Genomic DNA, 24,280 nt, shown 5'->3' on the forward strand with positions numbered 1-24,280 from the left:
GGAAGTAAAAAGTAATCTGCCTCTGGTTTTTTTTAAAATACAACATGAGTAATAACTGAAAAGCAGAGTTGATCTCCTGCAAGAGAATTTAGGATAATTTTGTGGTGCTTTTCTTTATACTTAGGGGTGTTTTGCCACCACATACATGCAATTCCCATAGAAGCCAGGTGAGGACAGAGTCCATCTAGAATTTAAGTTAAAGAGCTTTGTTTGCTGTCCTGTGGGTCTTCTGAGACAGCAATAAATGCTCTTAATGGATGAGCCATCTCCACAGTCCCTGCAATTGACCTTTGTCCTCCCATCCATGTGTGCTGTATTAGGTGGATGGGATCACTCCCAACCAAAGACTGTAGTTCCTTGGAACTGGTAGGGACAGGCATGCTAATTGTCTTAGGCTGCCACACATCCATTCAGGGCTCTCATAGGCTCAGGATCCTGCCCAAGTCTCACTGACTCTCAGATTGGAAAAGATTTGCTAGATCTCTTCTAGGTTGACAACACCTATTAAGCCTGTCTGATGAAATGCAGAATTGAGAAGACCCTCCTGGGGGTGGAGGTAGGATGAGGAATCCCTCTTGATGGTCCAGATAAGCAATGATGGAAGGAACTTCATGACTAGATGGAGTCAATGGAGCCTGCATCAGGGGCCACATGTCTCTGGTGCAGAGTGATTCTGTGCAAAACTGAAAAAGGAGAGAAGTGGTTGAATCTTCTCTGTTACCACAGCAGATCTCAGATTCTACTGAGAAAGTTCTTCCAGAAACTTATTTACTCTGGTGAAGCTCCTCTGGGATAGCTCTGACTTCAGAGACTGAGAGTGAGGCAGAGATTTGATCTGTAAAGGAAGATATCCTGTGAGCCTCTAGACTGGAGCTGTCACATCAGGTGTAAAAATAATCTACTCTCTGATCTTCATGTGGATAGTAGGGTGTGTGTGTGTGTATGTGTGCCATGTCTTGGCCCACAGAAGCTCAGACATCTTGTTTTTCATTCCTCACTTAAGCTAGATCCTCTCCACCTCATATAATTACTCATTTAGTTAGTAATTGTTTGTTCCATTTGAGAAATTTCAGACTTGTGTTATTTTACTTTCTTGCCCAGAAGCTATAGAAACCTTGTAGGCCAGCATCAAAGCATCACCTAAAAAACAGTTTAAGGGAATGTGATCATGTGGAATTTATAACTGAGATATGGCTGTTGTGAGGCCCAAACTTCTCTAAAACTCATATACCTCTTCGGTGCATTGGTTAGGGTTCTTTAAGGTGACAACTTACATAATGAATTTCTACATATACTAGAGACTACTTTATACAATGACTTACAGACTCTAGTCCAGCTAATTGAACCTTGGCTGGCTATGATGACAAAGTCCAAGAATCCAGTAGACGCACAGTCTGCTACGCTTGAAGTCTCAGCCCATCAGTAGTCTAGTCTGGAATCCCAAAGTACTTGGCTCCAATGCCAGTGAAGGAATGGACTTGCTAGCAAGGTGAGAGCAAGTAGCTAAAGAACAAAAGCTCCCTTCTTCCATCTCTGTATATCGGCTACCAGCACAAGGCCTGGCTGATATTTCAGGTGGGGTTTTGGGGCTCAAGATATCTGAGTTAAAGGTGTTTTTCCCCTCAATATCCAGATTAAATAATGTCTTCCTAATGCAAACATCAGGATTACTCATGGATCTTCTCTCTTAAAATTAAACAAAAATACCTCACAGGCATGCCCCACCAATTTTGAGTTTTAGTTAATTCCAGATGTATTAAATTTGGCAACCAAAAATAGCTATCACAACTGTACACATTGTCAACTTGATACACAATTGTATATTTTTATTGTTCTTTTAATTTTATGATTGAATTTAATTTTACACATCAGCCATGGATTCCCCTGTCCTTCCTTCTCCCACCCCAACCCCGTGTCCCCCAATTCACACCCCATTTCCATCTCTTACAGGACAAGGACTCCCCTAGGGATTCAGCTCAGCTTGGTAGATTCAGCTGAGGCAGATCCAGTCCCCTCCTCCCTTTACTCAGGCTGAGCAAAGTGTCCTTGTATAGGCCCCAGGCTATAAAAAGCCAGCTCATGCACTAAGGCAGGTCCTGGTCCCATTGCCTGGGGGTCTCCCAAACAATTGACTGTCTCACTTATCGAGAGGGACTGATTCAATTGGGGGCTCCTCAGCAATTAATTCATTGTTCATGTGTTTCCACTAGTTTGGCTATTTGTCCCTGTGCTTTTTCCAATCATGATCTCAACATCTCTCGTCATACAATCCCTCCTCTTTCTTGCTGATTGGACTCCGGAGCTCCACCTGGGACCTGGGCCATGCTCCATCAGTCATTGGATGAGAGTTCTACCAAAACAGTTAGGGTGTTTGGCCATCTGAGAACCAGAGTAGTTCACTTAGGGCTTTCTCTTGACCATTGCCAGTAGATTATTGTAGAGGTATCTTTGTGGATGTCTAGCATTTTGCTTTTTCCTATTCCCATGGGGTCTTCATCTATCATAGTGTCTCTTTCCTTGTTCTTCCTCTCTGTTTTTGATCCAGCTGGGATCTCTTGTTTCCCAAGTTATCTTTCCCCCAACCCTTGACCTTCATTTCCCTCCCTCATGTCCAGTTTGCTCCTGTAGATCTCTTCCATTTCTCTGTCATTGGGTGATCTCTGTGTCTTTCTTAGGGTCCTCTTTACTAGGTAGCCTCCCTGGAGTTGTAAGTAGAAGTCTAGTCATCCTTTGCTTTACATCTAGTATCCACCTGTGAGTGATTACATTCCAAGTTTGTCTTTCTGAGTCTGGGTTACATCACTCAGGATGACTTTTTTCGGGATCCATCCATTTGCCTGCAAACCTCATTATGTCATTTTTTTTCTGTTGAGTAGTACACCATTGCATATATATACAACATTTTATTTATACATTCTTCAGTAGAAGGACATTAGATTGTTCCCCGGTTCTGGCTATGACAAATAATTCTGCTATGAACATAGCTGAGCATGTGGTATGATTGAGCATTCCTTAGGTATATGCCCAAGAGTAGTATAGCTGGGTCTTTGGAGAGATTGATTCCCAATTTTCTAAAACAGCACCATATTGATGTCCAAAGTACAAGCTGTACAAGCTTGCATTCTCACCAATAGTGGAGGAGAGTTCCCCTTGTTCCACATCCTCTCCAGCATAAGGTGTCTGCAGTGTTTTGACCTTGACCTTAGCCATTCTGACAGGTGTAAAGTGGTATCTCAGAATCATTTTGATTTTCATTTCCCTACTGATTAGGAATGTTGAGCAATTCCTTAAATGTCTTTCAACCATTTGAACTTCTGTTGAGAATTCTCTGTTTAGCTCTGTAGCCCATTTCTTTTTTTTTTCAATTTTGATATCTTTTTTTATATTTTATTTGTTTTATTTTACAATACTATTCAGTTCTATATAATAGCCACAGATTCGCTTGTTCTCTCCCTTCCTGCCCCCTCCCCTTCCCCCAAGCCCACCCCCCCTTCCAACCTCCTCCAGATCAAGGTCTCCCCCGAGGACTGGGATCGACTGATAGACTCAGTCCAGGCAGGTCCAGTCCCCTCCTCCCAGATTGAGCCAAGTGTCCTTGCGTAAGTCCCAGGTTTCACACAGCTAACTCATGCAATGAGCCCAGGACCTGGTACCACTGCCTAGATGCCTCCCAAACAGATCAAGCCAATCGACTGTCTCACCTATTCAGAGGGCCTGATCCAGTTGGGGGCCCCTCAGCCTTAGGTTCATAGTTCATGTGTTTCCATTCATTTGGTTATTTGTCCCTGTGCTTTATCCAACCTTGGTTTTAACAATTCTCGCTCAGTAAACCCTCCTCTTTCTCACTAATTAGACTCCCAACGCTCCACCTGGGGCCTAGCCATGAATGTCTGCATCCAGATTCCTCAGTCCTTGGATGGTGTTTATGGAACAACTATTAAGGTGTTTGGCCATCCCATCACCAGAGTAGGTCAGTCCCGGCTGTCTCTTGACCATTGCCAGCAGTCTGTTGGGCATTTTGATGTCTAATTTCTTGAGTTCTTTATATATTCTGGATATCAGCCCTCTCTGAGATGTGGGGTTGGTGAAGATCTTTTCCCATTCTGTAGGCTGTTGCTTTGTCTTGTTGACCGTATCCTTGGCTCTACAAAAGCTTCTCACTTTCAAGAGGTCCTATCGATTAATTGTTTCTCTCAGTATCTATGCTACTGGTGTTATATTTAAGAAGAGATCTCCTGTGACAATGCATTCAAAACTAAATCCTACTTTCTCTATCAGGTTCAGAGTAACTGGAATTATGTTGATGTCTTAGATCCATTTGGACTTAAGTTTTGTACATGGTGAAAGATATGGATCTATTTGCAGCCTTCTACATGTTGACATCCAGTTATGCCAGCACCATTTGTTGAAGATGCTTTCTTTATTCCATTGTACAGTTTTGGCTTCTTTATCAAAGATTATATGTTCATAAATGTACGGGGAAATGTCAGGATCTTCAATTCAATTCCATTGATCCACATGTCTGTTTTTGTGCCAGTACCAAGCTGTTTTTATTATTGTAGCTCGATAGCAGAGTTTGAGGTCAGGAATCGTGATGCCTCCAGAGGTTGTTTTACTGTACAGGATTCTTTTGGCTATTCTGAGATTTTTGTTATTCCATATGAAGTTGAATATTGTTCTTTCCAGCTCTGTGTAGAATTGTGTTGGTATTTTTATGGGGATTGCATTGAATCTGTAGATTGCCTTTTGTAAGATTGCCATTTTTACTCTATTAATCCTGCCTATCCATGAGCATGGGAGACCTTTCCATTTTCTGACATCTTCTTCAATTTCTTTTTTCAGACACTTAAAGTTCTTGTTCTTGCTTATTTAGAGTTACTCCAAGGTATTTTATATCACTTGTGGCTATTGTAAAGGGTGTACCTCTGATTTCTTTCTCAGCCTGTTTGTCAATTGTATAAAGGATGGCTACTGATTTTTTTTATTTAATACTGTATCCTGCTACATTGATGAAGGTGTTTATAAGCTGTATGAGTTTTTGGTCAAATTTTTGGGGTCACTCATGTATACTATCATGTCATCTGCAAATAGGGAAAGCTTGACTTCATTTCCAATTTGTATCCCCTTGATCTCTTTATATTTTCTTATTTCTCTGGCTAAAACTTCAAGTACTATATTGAATAAGTATAGGGAGAATGGACATCCTTGCATTGTTCCTGATTTTAGTGGAATAGCTTTGAGTTTCTCTAAATTTGATTTGATGTTGATATTGGCTTGCTGAAAATTTCATTTACTATGTTTAGGTATGTTTCCTGTATTCCTGTTCTCTCCAAGACCTTTATCATGAAGGGTGTTGGATTTTGTCAAATGCCTTTTCAGCATCCACTGAGTGGGGTGTTGAAGTTTCCCACTATTAATGTGTGGTATTTCATATTTGATTTAAGCGTTAGTAATGTTTCTTTTACATTTGTGGGTGCCCTTGTGTTTGGGACATAAATGTTCAGAATTGAAACTTCATCTTGGTGGATCTTTCCTGTGATGAGTATGTAATGTCCTTCTTGATCTCTTTTCATTGATTTTAGTTTGAAGCCTATTTTGCTGGATATTAGGATGGCTACACCTGCTTGCTTCTTAAGACCATTTGATTGGAAAGACTTTTCCCAGCCTTTTATTCTTAGATAATGTCTATGTTTGAATCTGAGGTGTTTCTTGTATGCAGCAGAAAGATGGGTCCTGCTTTTGTATCCATACTGTTAGCCTGTGTCTTTTTATAGGTGAATTAAGTCCATTGATATTAAAAAATATTAATGACCAGTGCTTGTTCATTCCTGTTATTTTTTGGTGGTATTGTGTGTGCTTCTTTTCTTTGGGGTTTACTGCTGTGGTGTTATCTATTGCCTGTGTTTTTGTGGGTTTCTCTCCAGTTTGTATAATTTCATGCCTGCGAAGTTGACTGTGTCATACAAAGACTTTACCACATTGATTGCATTCATAGAGTTTTTCTTCAGTATGTGTTCTTTCATGTACTTGAAGATAACTGTCTTCAGCAAAGGTTTTCCCACACTGATTACATTCATAGGGGTTTTTCTCCAGTATGTGTTCTTTTATGCCTTTGAAGATAACTATGACATAAAAAGGCTTTACCACACTGATTACATTCGTAGGTTTTCTCTCCAGTATGTGTTCTTTCATGACTTTGAAGATGACTGCTTTGTGCAAAGACTTTATCACACTGATTACATTCATAGGGTTTCTCTCCAGTATGTGTTCTTTTATGACTTTGAAGATGACTCTTTTGTGCAAAGACTTTACCACACTGATTACATTCATAGGGTTTCTCCCCAGTATGTGTTCTTTTATGCCTTTGAAGATGACCTTGACATAAAAAGGCTTTACCACACTGATTACATTCATAGGGTTTCTCGCCAGTATGTGTTCTTTTATGACTTTGAAGATAACTCTGACATGAGAAGGCCTTACCACACTGATTACATTCATAGGGTTTCTCTCCAGTATGTGTTCTTTTGTGCCTTTGAAGATGACTGTATTGTGCAAAGACTTTACCACACTGATTACATTCATAGGGTTTCTCTCCAGTATGTGTTCTTTTATGAATTTGAAGATATCTCCGAAATGAAAAGGCTTTACCACACTGATTACATTTGTAGGGTTTCTCTCCAGTATGTGTTCTTGTATGACTTTGAAGATAACTCTGACATGAAAAGGCTTTACTGCACTGACTACATTCATAGGATTTCTCTCCAGTATGTGTTCTTTTATGCCTGTGAAGATAACTCTGACATGAAAAGGCTTTGCCACACTGATTACATTCATAGGGTTTCTCTCTAATATGTGTTCTTTTATGACTGTGGAAATAATTCTGACGTGAAAAGGCTTTGCCACACTGATTACATTTATAGGGTTTCTCTCCAGTATGTGTTCTTTTATGGCTTTGAAGATAACTCTTACATGAAAAGGCTTTACCACACTGATTACATTTATATGGTTTTTCTCTAGTATGTGTTCTTTTGTGCCTTTGAAGATGACTGTGATGCATAAAGGCTTTACCACAGTGATTACATTCATAGGTTTTCTCTCTAGGATGTGTTCTTTTATGACTTTGAAGACAACTCTGACAGGAAAAGGCTTTACCACACTGTTTACATTCATAGGATTTCTCTCCAGAATGTGTTCTTTTGTGCCTTTGAGGATGACTGTGATGCATAAAGGCTTTACCACACTGATTACATTCATAGGTTTTCTCTCCAGTATGTGTTCTTTCATGTACTTGAAGATAATTGTCTTCTGCAAAGGCTTTACCATGTTGATTACATTCATAGGGTTTTTCTCCAGTATGTCTTCTTTCCTGCCTTTGTGGATGACTGGGACATTCAAAGGCTTTAACATTTTGATTACATTCATATGGTGTATGTCCAGTATGTGTTCTTTCATGCTTTAGGAGAACACATTGAGTACATTCAGAAGCTTTCTCGGTAGTATGACTTCTTTCATACCTGCATGGAAAATTAGTGAATGTAAAAGATTTACCACATTCATTACAATGTTGAATCTTGAATCTGTATATCTATATGTATTTATTTTTCAATTTGGTCTAAATGTAAAGAGGAAGAAGATCTTAAGATTTTAGCCCATTATTTACACTTATGTTTTTCCCCTTCATTAAGGTCTGTTTTGCATATTTGAAGATTCCTGTGGTGGTAAGATCCTTTATTACCTGGCTCATATTGATGGCATCTGTTTTCTCTATGACTTTTCATACCATTGAAGGGAAATCGATGAATTCAGACCTTTATTTCACTTCTTTCATTAACAAATTTTGCTAAACTGTGAGTCCTGCTATATTTCCAGAGTGAACTAGGGCAAACACAAGCATTTACACAATCCTGGTACTCACTCTAGTGTGGTTGCTGCTGGATTACCAATGAAGCTGAAAAATCATTTTTTGTAACTTGCATCAACTTCAACAAGTGTATTCAACATGGGGATTATTACGTATATTTTAATTATTGTAAGATGAAGAAATGTATATTGCTTCTTTCTATGTCCCTATGTATATATTTTCAAAGTGACATATGATATACCTATTAAGGGAAGAATAAGAACTAAAAGATTTCAACATTTCATTTACAGTTGGACTTTCTGTTCTTCATCAACATGTGGTATGGGGATTAAGTTTCCTCCACAACAACCACCTCTTAACCCTTGACTCTAACTACTATTTTCACTAAATTTAGATGTCAGAATGAATACATGAGTAACAATATTTTACTATGAACTGTTTGCTTATGAGAAGTTTTTGAACTTAATCTTATTACATAATTAATGAGCATAACTTTTGTAATATAAATAGTAGGAAACTAAATGTATAGTCAGTTCTACATCATAGCTCTGATGGAGCTATGTGATTCAAATGGTGATATCTGTTAAGGCATTGACTCCTAGTCTTCATTCTTGAAAGAATGACATAAAAACACAATTCACTTGTCATTGAGGTATATGGTATTGAAATCATTTAATAATCATCAATGTACTTTAAACTGTAATTATTTATACTGATGCAATTATTTAAAAGTTACAGATACATTAAAATATCTCCAGAGGAACATTTGTATCAGGTTGCACATGAAAATTACCTTCCATGTCTTCCAAAACTTTGACAGTGCTCTTCAATATTATCTTCCCATGTGTAGCCTAGAATATTATACAAGGAAATGTATGAAATATTATTGGAAATTGTGCAAAATTAAATAACTCCCTTCAATTGTCTTTAAAACTATGCTTAATATCTTCACCTCATTCTTCCTCAGACTCAATCAAATTACAGAAGAGTATCTATAACCATGAACTAGTTGTCACCTTATTTTAAAATGTGAAGGAAATTTACAGTATTACCTATAACAGTGAGGTTTCTGTAAGTTTCCACCATCACATCTTTGTAGAGATTCTTCTGAGAAGGATCCAGCAAAGCCCACTCTTCCTGAGTGAAGTTGACATGTACATCATTATAGGTCACTGCATCCTAAAATTTGCCATATGTAAATGTGTCATGCCCATGCATACAACAAGATATAAGATGCTAACATCATTGTAAATGCATGCTTCTTTAACAATATACTCACATAATTCTGGTATTTCAAACACTTATTCTATGATACAATTATAATAATAATATCATTTAGGCACTTTAGAATGAAACTGAATAGGGAATTAACCTCTATCATTTCTGAATGCTTTGAATGTGATATCAGCTTATAAGAGAATACATATTACCAGATAGAGTGACAAGATAACCCATCATCAGTACTGATTACATGTTAGAGAAACTGTATGAATACTTACTATCTACAAAAAAGATGAGCAAGCTCGGTGTATTGGCTCATGCCTTTACTCCCAGCATTAATATAAAAGAGGCAGGTATATCAGCATCTGAGTTGAAAACTAGCCTATACTATGCAATCAGTTCTAGGAGAGCAAGAAGTAAAAATTAAGAACCTGTCTCCTCTGCAAAAATCAATCAAACAAACAATAATGATAGGAAGAACTCAGAGGTTTTTTAAATGAAGTTTCTACAAAGAAATACATAATCACTTCAGTTCTGGATTCATTTTCCAGATACCTGAATTGCTTCAGTTTAAATGGTAACCTTAGTAAATCTTACCAAAAGGAACTATGCATTTAAACAGCTACAAATAGACAGATGAAACCATTAGCAACATAAATATTGATCATAAATAATCAACACAGTACAAGAGAGACAGCTCAGAAGTTAAGAGTTCTTGTTGATCTTGCATATAAGTGGGCCCAATTGCCAGTACTTACATGGGAAAGTCCGAGGCATGTAAATCTGGATGGATATATTTAACCTTTTGGCAAAAGTCATCATTCCCTTGTTCTTTGCAGGAACAAAATCACTTTTGCTGTACCACATTATGTTCTATTTTGTTTCATGTTGTGATTGAGTTATCTACCCAAAAGCACCACAGGTAATGAATGGGTTTATTTGGCTGATTCTGTCAGGTCACAATCCATCATTGTGGGAACTTAGAATAGAAGTTCAAGCTAGCAAATTGAGACAAAAATCATTTAACTAAACTATTGTTTAGTAGCTTTCTCTGTTACTTGGTCATTGTATCATGCTCAGCTAGCTCTCTTATCCAGCCCAGGCCAACTTTCTTATGGATATTGTGCCATCACTGGGAGGGCCTTCATACATCAATCAGCAATCAACAAAATTTCTCAAAGACATAGCACCCAGCCATTCTGATGGGTCACATCCTCAACTGAGGTTCCCACAGACAACTATAGGCTCTGTATGTTGACAGCTGGAAGTAACTAGGACACAGACACAATAATATATGAGAAGGTTTAAAAACCCAAAGCCAATTTATCAACAATGTCAATAACTTAAATAGCAACAATGCAAACACTGATGATAGTAACAACTGGAAAACACATGTATGTCAAGAAGTGAGGAGAAAGAAGCTTCTAAGATCAAAAAGAGTAAATTAATGATGTTTCTCCTCAGAAAGTCTCCAAACCAATAAACTCAAGGAACTCATACCATAATATAGTAATTTTTCAGAAAATAAAAATAGGGGGAGGTCCATCATTTTGCAGAAAAAAATATAACCAAATTATAACTAATAAAGAATTGACAAAACCTAGATGGTACAACTGAATAAAGGAGACACAAAGAGAGACCTACATAGTTAACATGGTCTCTTGAACAAGAACTGTAAGATTATAAAGAAAATCAAAATAAAAAAATCACTGACCACCACTCACACTGTGCACCCCAGTTCTCTCCTTAGCCAATAATAGAAAATAGGTTGAGTGAGAAGGACTGTTCTAGCAACATTGGATGGGTTCACTTGAGGTCTGACAGTTCTACATTGTAGAAAAAGGTTTTGACTACTAAAATTATCTCATTATCTTTTAATAAAGGAAAGAATGTCTGTTAGGATCATTTCATAATTCTTTTCTTTTGTTTCCTATGATTGATGACTAGATGGATGTAAGTCTGCATCAGAGTGTGAAAATGCAAAATTTTCAAATCAAGTGCTGGATAAGAGATTTTTAAATCAATGTTGTATGATTTGTATTATATACCTAAAGCAACCTATTTTCCTCTAATTGTTTTATAAGTTATAAGCATTTTTGAAAACAAGTATATCCTCATTTTTATTTATATGTTTTATGTGTGACAGAGGTTTTCTATGTGTGTACAAGTGATACACCAAAGAGTGTGTTGGATCCCTGGATCTGTAACATCAGGTGGTTATGAGCCTCTCAACTTGAGTGTTGGCTTCTGAACTAAGGTCAGCCCCAAGAAGAATATTTGCTGAGTGTCATGCACAGCCCACAGAGTACTTTTTATCCAATAAGCTAAGTCTTTTACAGATTAAATAATAACAGAAACAAAAATAAAGAAAGAAGTAAATAAATGAACCCTGGGAACTTGATGAGTCAGTATTAAGATGTTGGGTATGAGTCCAGGTAGGCTACCCATAGACCTTCCCCAATCTCTATTTCCCAATATCCAATACTTAAGGGCTGTCCCTAGGGCTGCAACAGAACTTCAGCTGCAGCTTCTCCTCTACCTGTTCATAACTCCTGTGAAATCCAAAGACTATCCCCAGGTGCCCTGCCCTTCCCACCTCATGTCTATGTCAAAGCACCCAACTGGGGCAGCACCCTTGATCTACTAATTGTCATATCTTCCAGAAGGCTGTCCACAGATCTACCACATTATCTCTCATCCCAGACCTGATTTTAATAGTTACCCCTATTATTGCAGTAGACCACCAGAGGCAGCTTCCCCTCTCTACTCTCTATGTCTCCTATAGATCCCAAAGATAATCTACCCCTCATCTCTCTTTCCCCTAGTTTCCAACACCAGCAAGCATTCTCCCTTGAACACATGATTCAGTAAGTCCAGGAGAAAAGGAAACATTCAGCAAACATATACTCTGAAACTCAGGAGAAGAAACAGAAACCCAGGAACAAAACTCACATCTAACCAAGATAAGGTCAGAAACCAGCACCTTTACCTATAATCACCCCAAACCTGATGCCTAACATAAGGACATGATTAATAACAGCCAGGACAATATGTTACCACCAGAGTGCAGCTATCCTACCACAGCAGGCCCTGAATAATCTAACATAGTTGAAATACAGGGAAAAAACCTTAAAACCAAATATATAGAGATGATAGAGGCCCTTAAAAAGAAAATGAATACCTTAAGTAAAGTCATGAAAGGATAAACAAACAAACAATTGGAGGAAATCAATAAATCCTCAAAGAAAGCTAGGAAAATACAAACAATTGGAGTAAACCAATATACAATGTAAATTATGCCAAGATAAAACAAACTAATCATTAAAGGAAACAAAATTGTTTAAGACCTGAAAATGAGGCCGGGTGGTGGTGGTGGTGGTGGTGGTGGTGGTGGTGGTGGCGGCGGCGGCGGCGGTGGCGGCGGCGGCGGCGGCGGCGGCGGCGGCGCATGCCTTTAATCCCAGCACTAGGGAGGCAGAGCCAGGTGGATCTCTGTGAGTTCGAGACCAGCCTGGGCTAACAAGTGAGTTCCAGGAAAGGTGCAAAGTTACACAGAGAAACCCTCTTGAAAAACAAAACAAAACAAAAAACAAAAAACAAACAAACAAAAAAAAAGACCTGAAAATGAAAACTGAAACAGTAAGAAAAACAGAAATTGAGGGAATTCCAGAAATAAAAAATTTAGGACTACAAACAGGAAGTACAGAGCCAAGGTTCACCAATATAATAGAGAGTTGGAAGAGAGGATCTCAGGCACTGGGGATATAATAGAAGAAATGGATACATCAGTCAAAGTAAAAGTGAAATATAAAAATTTCTTCTATATAGGAGGGCTACTGATCATTTTGAGTTAATCTTGTATGCTGCCACATTAATGAAGGAGTTTATCAGCTTTAGGAGTTACCTGGTAGAATTTTTGGGGTCACTTATGTATACTATCATATCGTCTGCAAATAATGAAGGTTTGACTACTTTCTTTCCAATTTGTGTCCCCTTGATCTCCTTTTGTTTTCTTATTGCTCTAGCTAGAACTTAAAGTACAATATTAAATAAGTATGGGGAGAGTGGACAGCCTTGTCTTGTTCCTGATTTTAGTGGAATCGATTTGAGTTTCTCTCCATTTACTTTGATGTTGGCTGTCAGCTTGTTGTAAACTGCCTTTATTATGTTTAGGTATGTTTGTTGTATTCCTTACCTCTCTAGAACCTTTACCATGAAGGGGTGTTGGATTTTGTCAAAGGCTTTTTTCAGCATCCATTGAGATGATCATGTGGTTTTTTTTCTTTCAGTTTATTTATATGGTATATTACATTGACAGATTTTTGTATGTTGAACTATCCTTGCATCTCTAGGATGAAGCCTACTTGGTCATGGTGGATAACTTTTTTAGTGTGTCCTGGATTAGGTTAGCCAGTATTTTATTGAGTATTTTTGCATCAATGTTCATGAGGGAGATTGGTCTGTAATTCTCTTTTTTGTTGTATCTTTGTGTGGTTTGGGTATCAGGGTAATGGTAGCCTCAAAAAAAACAATTTGGTAATGTTCCTTCTATTTTTGTGGTGTGGAACAATTTGAAGAGTATTGGTATTAGCTCTTCTTTTAAAATATGGTAGAATTCTGTGCTGAAACCATGTGGTCCGGGGCTTTTGTTGTTGTTGTTGGGATACTTTTGGTGATAATTTCTATTTCCTTAGGGGTAATTGGTCTATTTAAACAGTTGTCTGCTCTTGATTTAACTTTGGTATGGGATACCTATCCAGAAAATCATCCATTTCTTTCAGATTTTCCAATTTTGTGGAGTACATGTTTTTGAAGTATGACCTGATGATTCTCTGGATTTCCTCATTGTTATGTTGTTATGTCCCTCTTTTCATTTCTGATTTCGTTAATTTAGATGCTCTCTCTCTCTGCTTTTTGTTTAATTTAGATAAGGCCTTATCAATCTTGTTGATTTTCTCAAAGAACCAACTCTTTGTTTCATTGATTCTTTGTATTATTCTCTTTGTTTCTCTTTTGTTGATTTTAGCCTTCAATTTGATTATTTCCTGGTGTCTATTTCTCCTGAGTGAGTTTGCTTCTTCTTGTTCTAGCGCTTTCAGTTGTGCTGTTAAGTCACTAGTATGAGATTTCTCCAACTTCTTTATCTGGGCATTTAGAGCTATGAATTTTCTCCTCTTAGGACTGCTTTCATGGTGTCCTGAGGTGGGGTGTTCTGTATGGCAAATGTGTTGCTCTTATTGGTTAATAAATAAAACACTGATTGGCCAGTAGTCAAGCAGGAGGAAGTATAGGTGGGACAAGGAGGAGAAGAATTCTGGGAAGTGGAAGGCGGAATCAGAGACACTTCTGGCCGCATCCATGACAAGCAGCATGTGAAGATGCTGGTAAGCCACGAGCCATGTGGCAAAGTATAGATTTATAGAAATTGATTAATTTAAGATATATGAACAGTTAGCAAGAAGCCTGCCATGGCCATACAGTTTGTAAGCAATACAAGTCTCTGTGTTTACTTGGTTGGGTCTCAGCGGCTGTGGGACTGGTGGGTGACAGATTTGTCCTGACTGTGGGCAAGGCAGGAAACTCTAGATACAGTGTCCCATCAGTTTGGGTATGTTGTACATTCATTTTCATTGAATTCTAGGAAATCTTTCATTTCTTTCTTTATTTCTTCCTTGACCCATTGGTGATTCAATTGGATGTTATTCAGTTTCCACGAGATTGTAGGCTTTCTGTAATTTTTGTTGTCATTGAAATCTAAGTTTAAGCCATGGTGGTCTGATAGAACACAGGAGGTTATTTCAATTTTTTGTATCTGTTGAGATTTGCTTTGTGTCCAAGCATGTGGTCAATTTTGGAGAAGGTTCCATGGGGTGCTTAAAAGAAGGCATATTCTTTTGTGTTAGGGTGAAATATTTTGTAGATATCTATTAAGTCTATTTGAGTCATAATGTCTATTAGTTCCCTTATTTTTCTGTTAAGTTTCTGTCTGGCAGACCTGCCCATTGGTGAGATTAGGGTGTTGAAGTCTCCAACTACTAGTGTATGGGGTTTGATGTGTGATTTAAGCTTTAGTAATGTTTCTTTTATGAATGTCAGTGCCCTTGTATTTAGGGCATAAATATTCAGAATTAAGATTCATCTTTGTTGTACCCCAAAATTTAGGGTCTCAAGTGGGTGCCCCAAGAACCCAGACTCCAGTCCAGTTGATGCAATAGCAGGAGGATTTATTAAGCTTCTATATAGAAGGGCAAACCCTGCTCCTAAGAGCAAGAGCCACTTCTTACTGCAGCCCCATAAGGGCTTATAAAGGAAAAACCCACAAAACCCGCAAGATTACAATTCTCATACAATTTCGTTTCAAAAGATCATGGTATGGGTACAGAGTGATCACAGAGGGGGTTCAGTTACATCAACAGGTACATTTTTCCTGAAACCTCAAGGGGGGGTATCAAGGCGGGAGTGGAGTTTACACACAGGTCACAGTGGTCCTTCCTGGAACACCTGCAACTATCCCAGTTACAGTTAAGCACATCTCTTAACAGAAATTTCTTTACATTGTTATATGGTTGCAGGGGAGATTGAACAATGGCTAGGTCAGGTTGCCCTTGGAACTAGATTTTTAGTTTCTCATATCCTGGTGCTTGAAGTTTCTCTTTTCCTGAAGCTTGGGTGTGTAAGCCTGAAGGGCTAGGGTCTTTCATTCCCCCATTTTCTTTTTGGCAAATTTTAATCTTAAAATTATGGTATTACATTTAGTAACTTATGGCCTGTAATGGCCACGCATAGTCCATGTATAGCTAACCATCTTGTCTCTATGCCAGGGAGTGTTTTGACCCAGCATTTCAACTTCTTTTGAACAAGGAATTGGGATGATGTATTCTCTTCTGGAACTGCTTCGTGCTGGCATTGGGGTGGCATTATCAGGGCCCCTCCCTGAAAGGCTGAAAAGCTGGTCAAAGACTGGGCAGGGGGCATTTGTCAGTAGCATATAGCTGCCTGACCCCATAGGGACAGAGAAGAATCATGTTAGCTGGGCTGGTCCACATTGACCTTTAGCAAGTCTGGAGCCCACAGTCATCTGGAGCAGTGGAGTCAGCAACTGAAATTTGGAGGTGTTTACCAGCCAAGTAGAAATCTGTTGAGACAGATTTAAACTAGGAACAGAATTAAAATTTATGAACTTATTTGGAATCCTTAGGTTCATACCCTTAGTAATGGGAAAAACAGTAGTCCCAAGATCAAGAGAGAGGAAAAATACTATCTTTACGAATACTCATCTGAGGTCCTTTCAACCTCTGTGAAGTGGGTCTAGGTTTTTATGACTCGTTTCATCCTTTGAGGCCTACTTATAAAATGACATAAAAGTTTTAGATACATTAGTATTACCAATCTGTACTGAAATCCACATTGTAGAAAAAGCAGGTAAAACAGCAGAAGTGGACTCATACCTTTGAGTCCCAACAAGAACTACAGATTTGGGCTTTTTTTGCTGTTCTTGTTGTTTTTTTGCAGAAAGCCAGGTATAAGTTGGACAAGGATTTTTGGCCAGGTGAGAAGCATTTTTAGGTTTACATTTAGACATGTTTAAATGACATCTAAAACAAATCCAAAATGTTGAGCTTGTGACTGAACAGTAAGTAGTCATTGTTTTACCAGCTCATCAGGACTCCTAAATGTTAAGCTCTGAACCATAGAACAGGAGAGTAATCTGAAATATATCTTATTTTAGACTCATATCTGAATCTTTATGACTTATTCAAACTTTTATATCTTAGAACATTTTTTTAAAAGTGAGCTAACAAGCTAGCTATGGCCTTGCAGAAGAATCTGGTTGTCTGATGCTGCCATGCTGACAAAGTTAGAGGTAGCCTAGCCATCAGTACTGTCAAAGATCTGAGAAGGATAAACTATATCTGAGTGCAGACCAAGAAGCATCCAATCCTATAAATTACAGGGATTTATCCCTACCCAGGTCTCCATAGCGTTGGAGGCACCAGTCAGAATAGCATCAATCTTCTTCCGCTATCAGGCCCATAAGGCAGAATATTTTTCCTGTAGAATAGGGCCACAAGGAGACTGACCTCAATTCCAGTGTCCTACTGCTTGTCCACAGTCTGGGCTAGGTCCTGGCAGCAGGCGTTGCACTGGTGCATCTTGCCCTGTGGTCAGCGTTGTCATAATCCAGGCATAGACGTTGTGGTGTCTCGTACGTAATCTTCTTCGGAGACCTTGGGTCACTGCTAGGATCTGGAAGCTTGTCTGATATAATAAACTTTTAGATCAATATTTAAATGCCATATTCTGCAGATCTCTGAAGTATGAGGGCTGTCCAGGTGTCTGAATAGACAAACTTTGTTTCTAACTATTTGTTTCAAGCTCAACCCTGAAAACATATGCAAGGGACTGAATAAATGAGTAAATTTATCTCTGTAATATTATATCAGTACTTTTTTATCTTGACTATAATTAAAAAGAAACTTGATTTTTCATGACTGACTATTAAAAACAATGTTTTTTAAGTTGAAGCTCTTTTCTAGCATCAAATACAGGTTCAGTAAAGAAATCAAAACAAAATATCAATATAAAACTTATATATGTATCAGCTTATCCAGATAACTTAAGTTTACCAAACTTAGCAAACATAAGGAGGCTAGACAACATTCTTAAGCCTGAATGTACCTTGGGTAAGGAGAAATTTTTAAGTCATTGGTTTTTAACTATAAAAACTGTTCTTAAAGGATTAAGATCTCTCAAAGTCTTTTGTAATAACAATAAAGTACCTTTCTTCTTTTACTTAGAGGTTTGGATGATTTCTTTAGCCCTATTTTTGGCAGCACATACATAGTCTGTCTGTTTTATTTTATTATGGCTGGTGTTTTCGGTGATCATCACCTGACACTGGCAATTTTTTAAAACTGCTAAGGTCCATCAGACTCTTTTTGAAACTTATTTGCAAACCTTAGCTGTTTTCTATGATCCTTTTATGTACATGGGTAAATCTTAAATTACAAAGTTTAGCTGCCAGAGCAATGTATATTTCTGTGTATAAAAGCATTGATATATAGCTTTAATATTTATCAAATATTGAACATTTGGTAAAGACATAAGTACTTAGGTGTTACATATATTTTTTTAAAGACAATAATTACTTGTACATATACACACAGTTGGATCCAAGTTACATATATACATACATACAGTTAAAGCTTGCTTACATTTCCAAGTCATATACCTGTTTAATCATTAGCCATTTTTAAGATGAAAACCAACCAGAATTAACTTTCAAATTCAATATTTGCAGGTATAAGAAAGCATAACAATTTGCTGACCTTTTATATCAAAGTCTTTTTTTTTTGTGATTTTCCTCAGTAATCTAGAAATCTAAATTTGCATCAGTACTGTACCTCAGACAAGAAACTGTTGGTTAACCTCACATAGGGAGTGATATTCCATTCTTGGAGCCAGATCCTGATCAGGTTTTAGCTCCCAGGCAGGTCTTGGAAGCCCCACCCAACAGCATGGGAGATTCCATACCCCGGCAGGGCCCACAGACCCGTCAGCTGTGATCCTGGAAGGGCAGTTAGTTCTCCACCAGCCCCCACATTCTGAGCTCCTTAAGGCTCCAGCTGACTCCTGCCAGCTCCGCTCTGCTCCGTAGCTCACAGGCTGCCTAGCCAGTGTCTGGAGCCGTTTTGAAGGAATTTTTTTTTCCCTGCGCCAGCGGCAGATCTGCATGAGGGGGGTGATCCCATCATTAGTCTCCCCGTCCTCTGGAAGGACTGGGGGAGGGGGGGTTCACGCTTGATTTCCTTAAGAGGGTAAAGGGGGAAAAGGGTTGGAGGGCAGAAGGGGAATTTGAGAAGGGAGAGGGGGAGGTCTAGTTCCCAGCGTTGCTGGGGCAGATGAAGCAGTAAGAAACGGCTTCACCCAGACAGGTGAGTCTCTAGCTAAACTCTCCCAGACCGAAATATAAGGCACTTGATCTGGGTGCCTGTGTGGTCCTTGGTCAAAGATCTGAGCCTTCACCTGTGAAATGATGTCAGTGTTAAAAGTTCCATCCCCTGGCCAGCCAACCCCAAAGGCCAGCCATTCTGAGGAACAGAAGATGATCCACTTCTTTTTCTTGACGTCCAGAGAGGCATTGTGAGCCTGAGCAAGGACATCCTTCCAGTTATCTAAAGTCAAACTTAGGGGCTTGTTGCCCATATGGAGAGAGGAAGGTAGAGGCAAAAGACAGACTACAAAAAAACAAACACAAAGAGGACAAGGACAGACACAGTCTGCGCGGTAGTTGATTTGGCCACAAATCTGAAAGCACAAAACCGAAAGCACAAATTCAAATGGGAGTGGCTGTGAACAGCCTCACTCCCCCGGGAAGGAGAGACTCCTCTCCTTCTTCAGATCACTCCGGAGGAGACCTCCAGAGTGGGGACCTGGGGACTCTTGAGCATATCTGCTCTCCCACACAAGTCCCAGACACAAGTCCTGCACACTTTTGCAGGCACCGAATACAAATGCCAAATCAACCAGACAAAAGACAAGACACAATAACATAAAACATAGATCAAGCTTGTTTTTACCTCCAACTGGCAGAGTGGGCATTCGGGGGGCACCCCAATGTCGGTGGAACCTCCATTGTTGGACCCCAAAATTTAGGGTCTCAAGTGTGCGCCCAAAGAACCCAGACTCCAGTCCAGTTGATGCAATAGCAGGAGGATTTATTAAGCTTCTATATAGAAGGGCAAATCTGCTCCTAAGAGCAAGAGCCACTTCTTACTGCAGCCCCATAAGGGCTTATAAAGGAAAAACCCACAAAACCCACAAGATTACAATTCCCATACAATTTCGTTTCACAAGATCATGGTCTGGGTACAGAGTGATCAGAGGGGGTACAGTTACGTCAACAGGTACCTTTTTCCTGAAACTGGTACATTTTTCCTGAAATCTCAAGGGGGTGGGTATCAAGGCGGGAGTGGAGTTTACACACAGGTCACAGTGGTCCTCCCTGGAACACCTGCAACTATCTAAGTCACAGTTGAGAACATCTCTTAACAGAAATCTCTTTACATTGTTATGGTTGCAGGGGAGATTGAACAATGGCTAAGTCAGGTTGCCCTTGGAACTAGATTTTTAGTTTCTCATTTCCTGGTGCTTGAAGTTTCTCTTTTCCTGAAGCTTGGGGGTGTAAGCCTGAAGGGCTAGGGTCTTTCAATCTTGTCAGATTTTCCCTGTGATAAATATGTACTGTCCTTCCCGATCTCTTTCCGTTGAATTTAGTTTGAAGTCTATTTTATTAGATATTAGGATAGCTATACCAGCTTGCTTCTTAAATCCATTTGATTGGAAAGTCTTTTCCCAGCCTTTTATTCTGAGGTGGTGTCTGACTTTGAAGTTGAGGTGTGTTTCTTGTATGCAGCAAATGGATGGATCTTATTTTTATATCCATTCTGTTAGCCTGTGTCTTTTATAGGTGAATTGAGACCATTGATATTGATGGATATTAATGACAGTTATTTTTAATTCCTGTTATTTTTTGGTGGTAGTGTTGTAGGTTTCCCTTCTTTGTTAATTGTTAGTATGGGAATATCTATTGCCTGTGTTTTCATGGGTGTACCTAACATCCATAGGTTGAATGATTTCTTCAAGTTCTTTCTGTAGGGCTGGATTTGTGGAGAAATATTGTTTAAATTTGGTTTTATCATGGAATATTTTGTTTACTCCATCTATGTTGATTGGGAATTTTGCTGGGTATAATAGCCTTGGTTGGCATCCATGGTCTCTTAGTATCTGCATAACATCTGTAAAAATATGGAATGCTTCACGAATTTGCATGTTATCCTTGCAAAGGGACCATGCTAATCTTCTTTGTATTGTTTCAATTTTAGTATACATACTGCCGAAGCGAGAACTACATTAAATTTTTTTCTAGTGAATGTACATGCTTGTGTGTGTGTGTGTGTGTGTGTGTGTGTGTGTGTGTGTGTGTGTGTATGTATGTATGTATGTATGTGTTTGTGTAATGTAAGTCATGATGGAAATGTGGAGAATAGAAGACAATTTTATGGGGTCTACTTTTGTTCATCCACATATGGTGATCAAGATTAGGTCATATCTTTGCACAATACAGACATTTCTATCAGAGCAGTCTCATTGATAATCAAATAAGATTAATTGATACACTAAATCAGTAAAAATATTGTCTTTTCATGTTGTAAATAGGTTTTCATTGAAATATAGTGGAATATAGGAGAAATTGAATAATAAATCTTATTTGCATATGAAAATGATATACTGCTGTCTTTGTTTTTGTTTTTGTTTTTATTGCAGGTGAAATGAGTTAGTTTATTATCAGGACTAAACATCTGTTCATAACACTTTCTCAGAACAACAAATGAATGTCAGAGAATAGTTTTTGTGAGTAAACATGGTTGCTCCTAATCCTGATGTCCTGAGTTCAATCTGTAGGAAACCCATGTCACTACTACAAATTTTTCTCCTATTTCTACACTAGTGGTATGGCATGTGCACACTCACATACCAGCACATACATAAATAATTTTAATACCCAATCAATTGCCATTGAGGTCACTGAATTCCAAATGATTCCCTGGATTTCATCTCTAGAACTTTCATAGGATAAGTAGACAACAGACATGTATAAGCTGTCCTCTCACTGTCACATACACATCATGGAAAAAGGATGAACACATAAACACAGTTCAAACATTTTTAAATAAATGAAATGAAAAAAGCAAAGAAGTTAACCCAATTATTGAGGACATATGAAATGATTTCCTAGTTTAAATTATTATTATAGAATTTCAAGAATTACTATGGTTCATCAAAACATATACAAATGAAAAAGGTCCTGATAAAGAAATCATAGAAACATCACCCTTTACAATGGCCACAAATAATATAAAATACCTTGGGGTAACTCTAACTAAGCAAGTGAAAGACCTGTATGATAAGAACTTTAAGTCTCTGAAGAAAGAAATTGAAGAAGATATCAAAAAATGGAAAGATCTCCCATGCTCATGGATACGTAGAATCAACATAGTAAAAATGGCAATCTTACCAAAAGCAATATGGAGATTTAATGCAATCCCCATCAAAATCCCAACACAATTCTTCACAGACCTGGAAAGAACAATACTTAATTTTATATGGAAAAACAAAAAGCCTAGAATAGCTAAAAAAAAAAAAATCCTGTATAATAAAGCAACCTCTGGAGGCATCAAGCTCTATTACAGAGCTATAGTAATAAAAACAGCTTGGTACTGTCATAAAATCTGCCATGTGGACCAGTGGAATTGAATTAAAGACCCTGACCCTAATCCACACAGCTATGAACATGATTTTTGATAAAGAAGCCAAAACCGTTCCATGGAAATAAATCTTCAACAAATGGTGCTGGCATAACTGGATGTCCACATGCATAAGATTGCAAATAGATCCATATCTGTCACCATGCACAAAGCTTAAAGTCTTAATGGATCAAAGACCTCAACTTAAATCCAGTTACACTGAACTTGATAGAAGAGAAAGTAGGAAGTAGTCTGGAACAAATTGGCAGAAGAGACCACTTCCTAAATATAATACTAGTAGCACACACAGAGAGCAACAATTACTATATGAGACCTCCTGAAACTGAGAAGCTTTTGTAGAGCAAACGACATGGTCAATAAGACCAAACAACAGCCTACAGAATGGGAAAAGTTCTTCACCAACCCCACATCTGCCAGAGGGCTGATCTCCAAAATATATAAAGAACTCAAAAAGCTAGACTTCAAAATACTGAACAATCCAATTAAAAAATGGGCTACAGAGCTTAACAGAGAATTCTCAACAGAAGAATCTCAAATGGCTAAAAGGCATTTAAGGAATTGCTCAACATCCTTAGTCATCAGGGAAACGCAAATTAAAACAACTCTGAGATACCATCTTACACTGTCAGAATGGCTAAGATCAAAAACACTGAAGACAGCTTATGTTGGAGAGGATATGGAGAAAGTGGAACATTCTCCCACTGATGGTGGGAATGCAAACTTGTACAGCCACTCTGGAAATCAGTATGGTAGTTTTTCAGAAAATTGGGAATAAGTCTTCCTCAAGACCCAGTTATACCACTCTGGGCATATGCCCAAGGAATGCTCAATCTTACCACAAGGACACATGTCCAACTATGTTCATATCAGCATTATTCATAATAGCAAGAACCTGGAAACAACCTAGATGCCTCTCAACTGAAGAATGGATAAAGAAAATATGGCACATATGCACAATGGAGTACTAATCAGCAGTAAAAAAACAATGATATCATGAAATTTGCAGGCAAATGGATGGAACTAGAAAATATCATCTTGAGTGAAGTAACCCAGACTCAGAAGGACAAACATAGAATGTACTCACTTATAAGTGGATACTAAATGTGAAGTAAGGCATGGTCAGACTGCAACCCACAACTCAAGAGAGGCTAGCTAACAGGGAAAGACCCTAGGAAGGACACATGGATGACCATGTGAAGGAGAAGTGGATGAGATCTACATGAGTGGACAGGGTGTGGAGGGGTGGCAGAGGGTGAGGAGTGGGGGATGAGAACATAGGGAAATGGGAGGGTCAAGCTGGAACAAGGACAGAGTAGAAGGCGAGGGAGGAAGATACCATGATAGATGAAGACATCATGGAAATAGGAAGAGGCAGGGTGCTTGGGAGGCTCTCAGGAATCCACAAGGTTGACCCTGCCTTGGTCTGCTGGCAGTGGTCCAGAGGGTACCTGGGCCAGTTTACTCTGGTGACTAACCTAGCAAATGGCCTAGTTGTCATCATAGAGCCTTTGTCCAGTGACTGATGGAGGCAGATGCAGAGATCTATGGCCAGGCACCAGGCTGAGCTCCAGGAATCCAATTGATGAGAGAGAGGAGAGATACTGCAGGTGAGGCAGATCAAAAAAATAATGGGAGGACATACAGAGATGACCGTCCACACTAGTGGAAGCCCATGAACTGTGGACTGGTGGCTGTGGAGCCCTCGTGGGACTGGACTAGGCCTTCTGGATACGGAAGATGGTAGTTGGCTGGAACTGTTTGGGGGGCACCCAGGCAGAGGGATTGGGATCTGACCCTGTTGCATGGGCAGGCTTCTGGAATCCGTTGCCTGTGGTGTGACACTTTGTACAGCCTTGGTGCAGTGGGAAGG

At 38.8% G+C, this 24,280-nt stretch overlaps 2 protein-coding genes and 1 non-coding gene across 2 annotated transcripts; 1 reads left to right on the plus strand and 2 right to left on the minus strand.

The window, feature by feature from the left end:
• Positions 1–24,280, plus strand: part of LOC143269364 (uncharacterized) — a 90,950-nt gene that overhangs the window by 8,935 nt on the left and 57,735 nt on the right.
• LOC143269359 (uncharacterized) lies at positions 1,924–9,035 on the minus strand. Its single transcript, XM_076554433.1, is given in 4 exon segments — positions 1,924–6,081; positions 6,083–7,514; positions 8,655–8,712; positions 8,914–9,035. Coding segments are annotated over 4 exon segments (1,647 nt in total). The 5' UTR covers positions 8,948–9,035; the 3' UTR covers positions 1,924–5,958.
• LOC143269452 (U6 spliceosomal RNA) lies at positions 20,885–20,991 on the minus strand. The gene has a single exon (XR_013045875.1). It is a non-coding gene; the product is annotated as a U6 spliceosomal RNA (small nuclear RNA).

The sequence above is a fragment of the Peromyscus maniculatus genome, chromosome 18 (genome assembly GCF_049852395.1).
Source record: "Peromyscus maniculatus bairdii isolate BWxNUB_F1_BW_parent chromosome 18, HU_Pman_BW_mat_3.1, whole genome shotgun sequence".
NCBI lineage: Eukaryota > Metazoa > Chordata > Mammalia > Rodentia > Cricetidae > Peromyscus > Peromyscus maniculatus.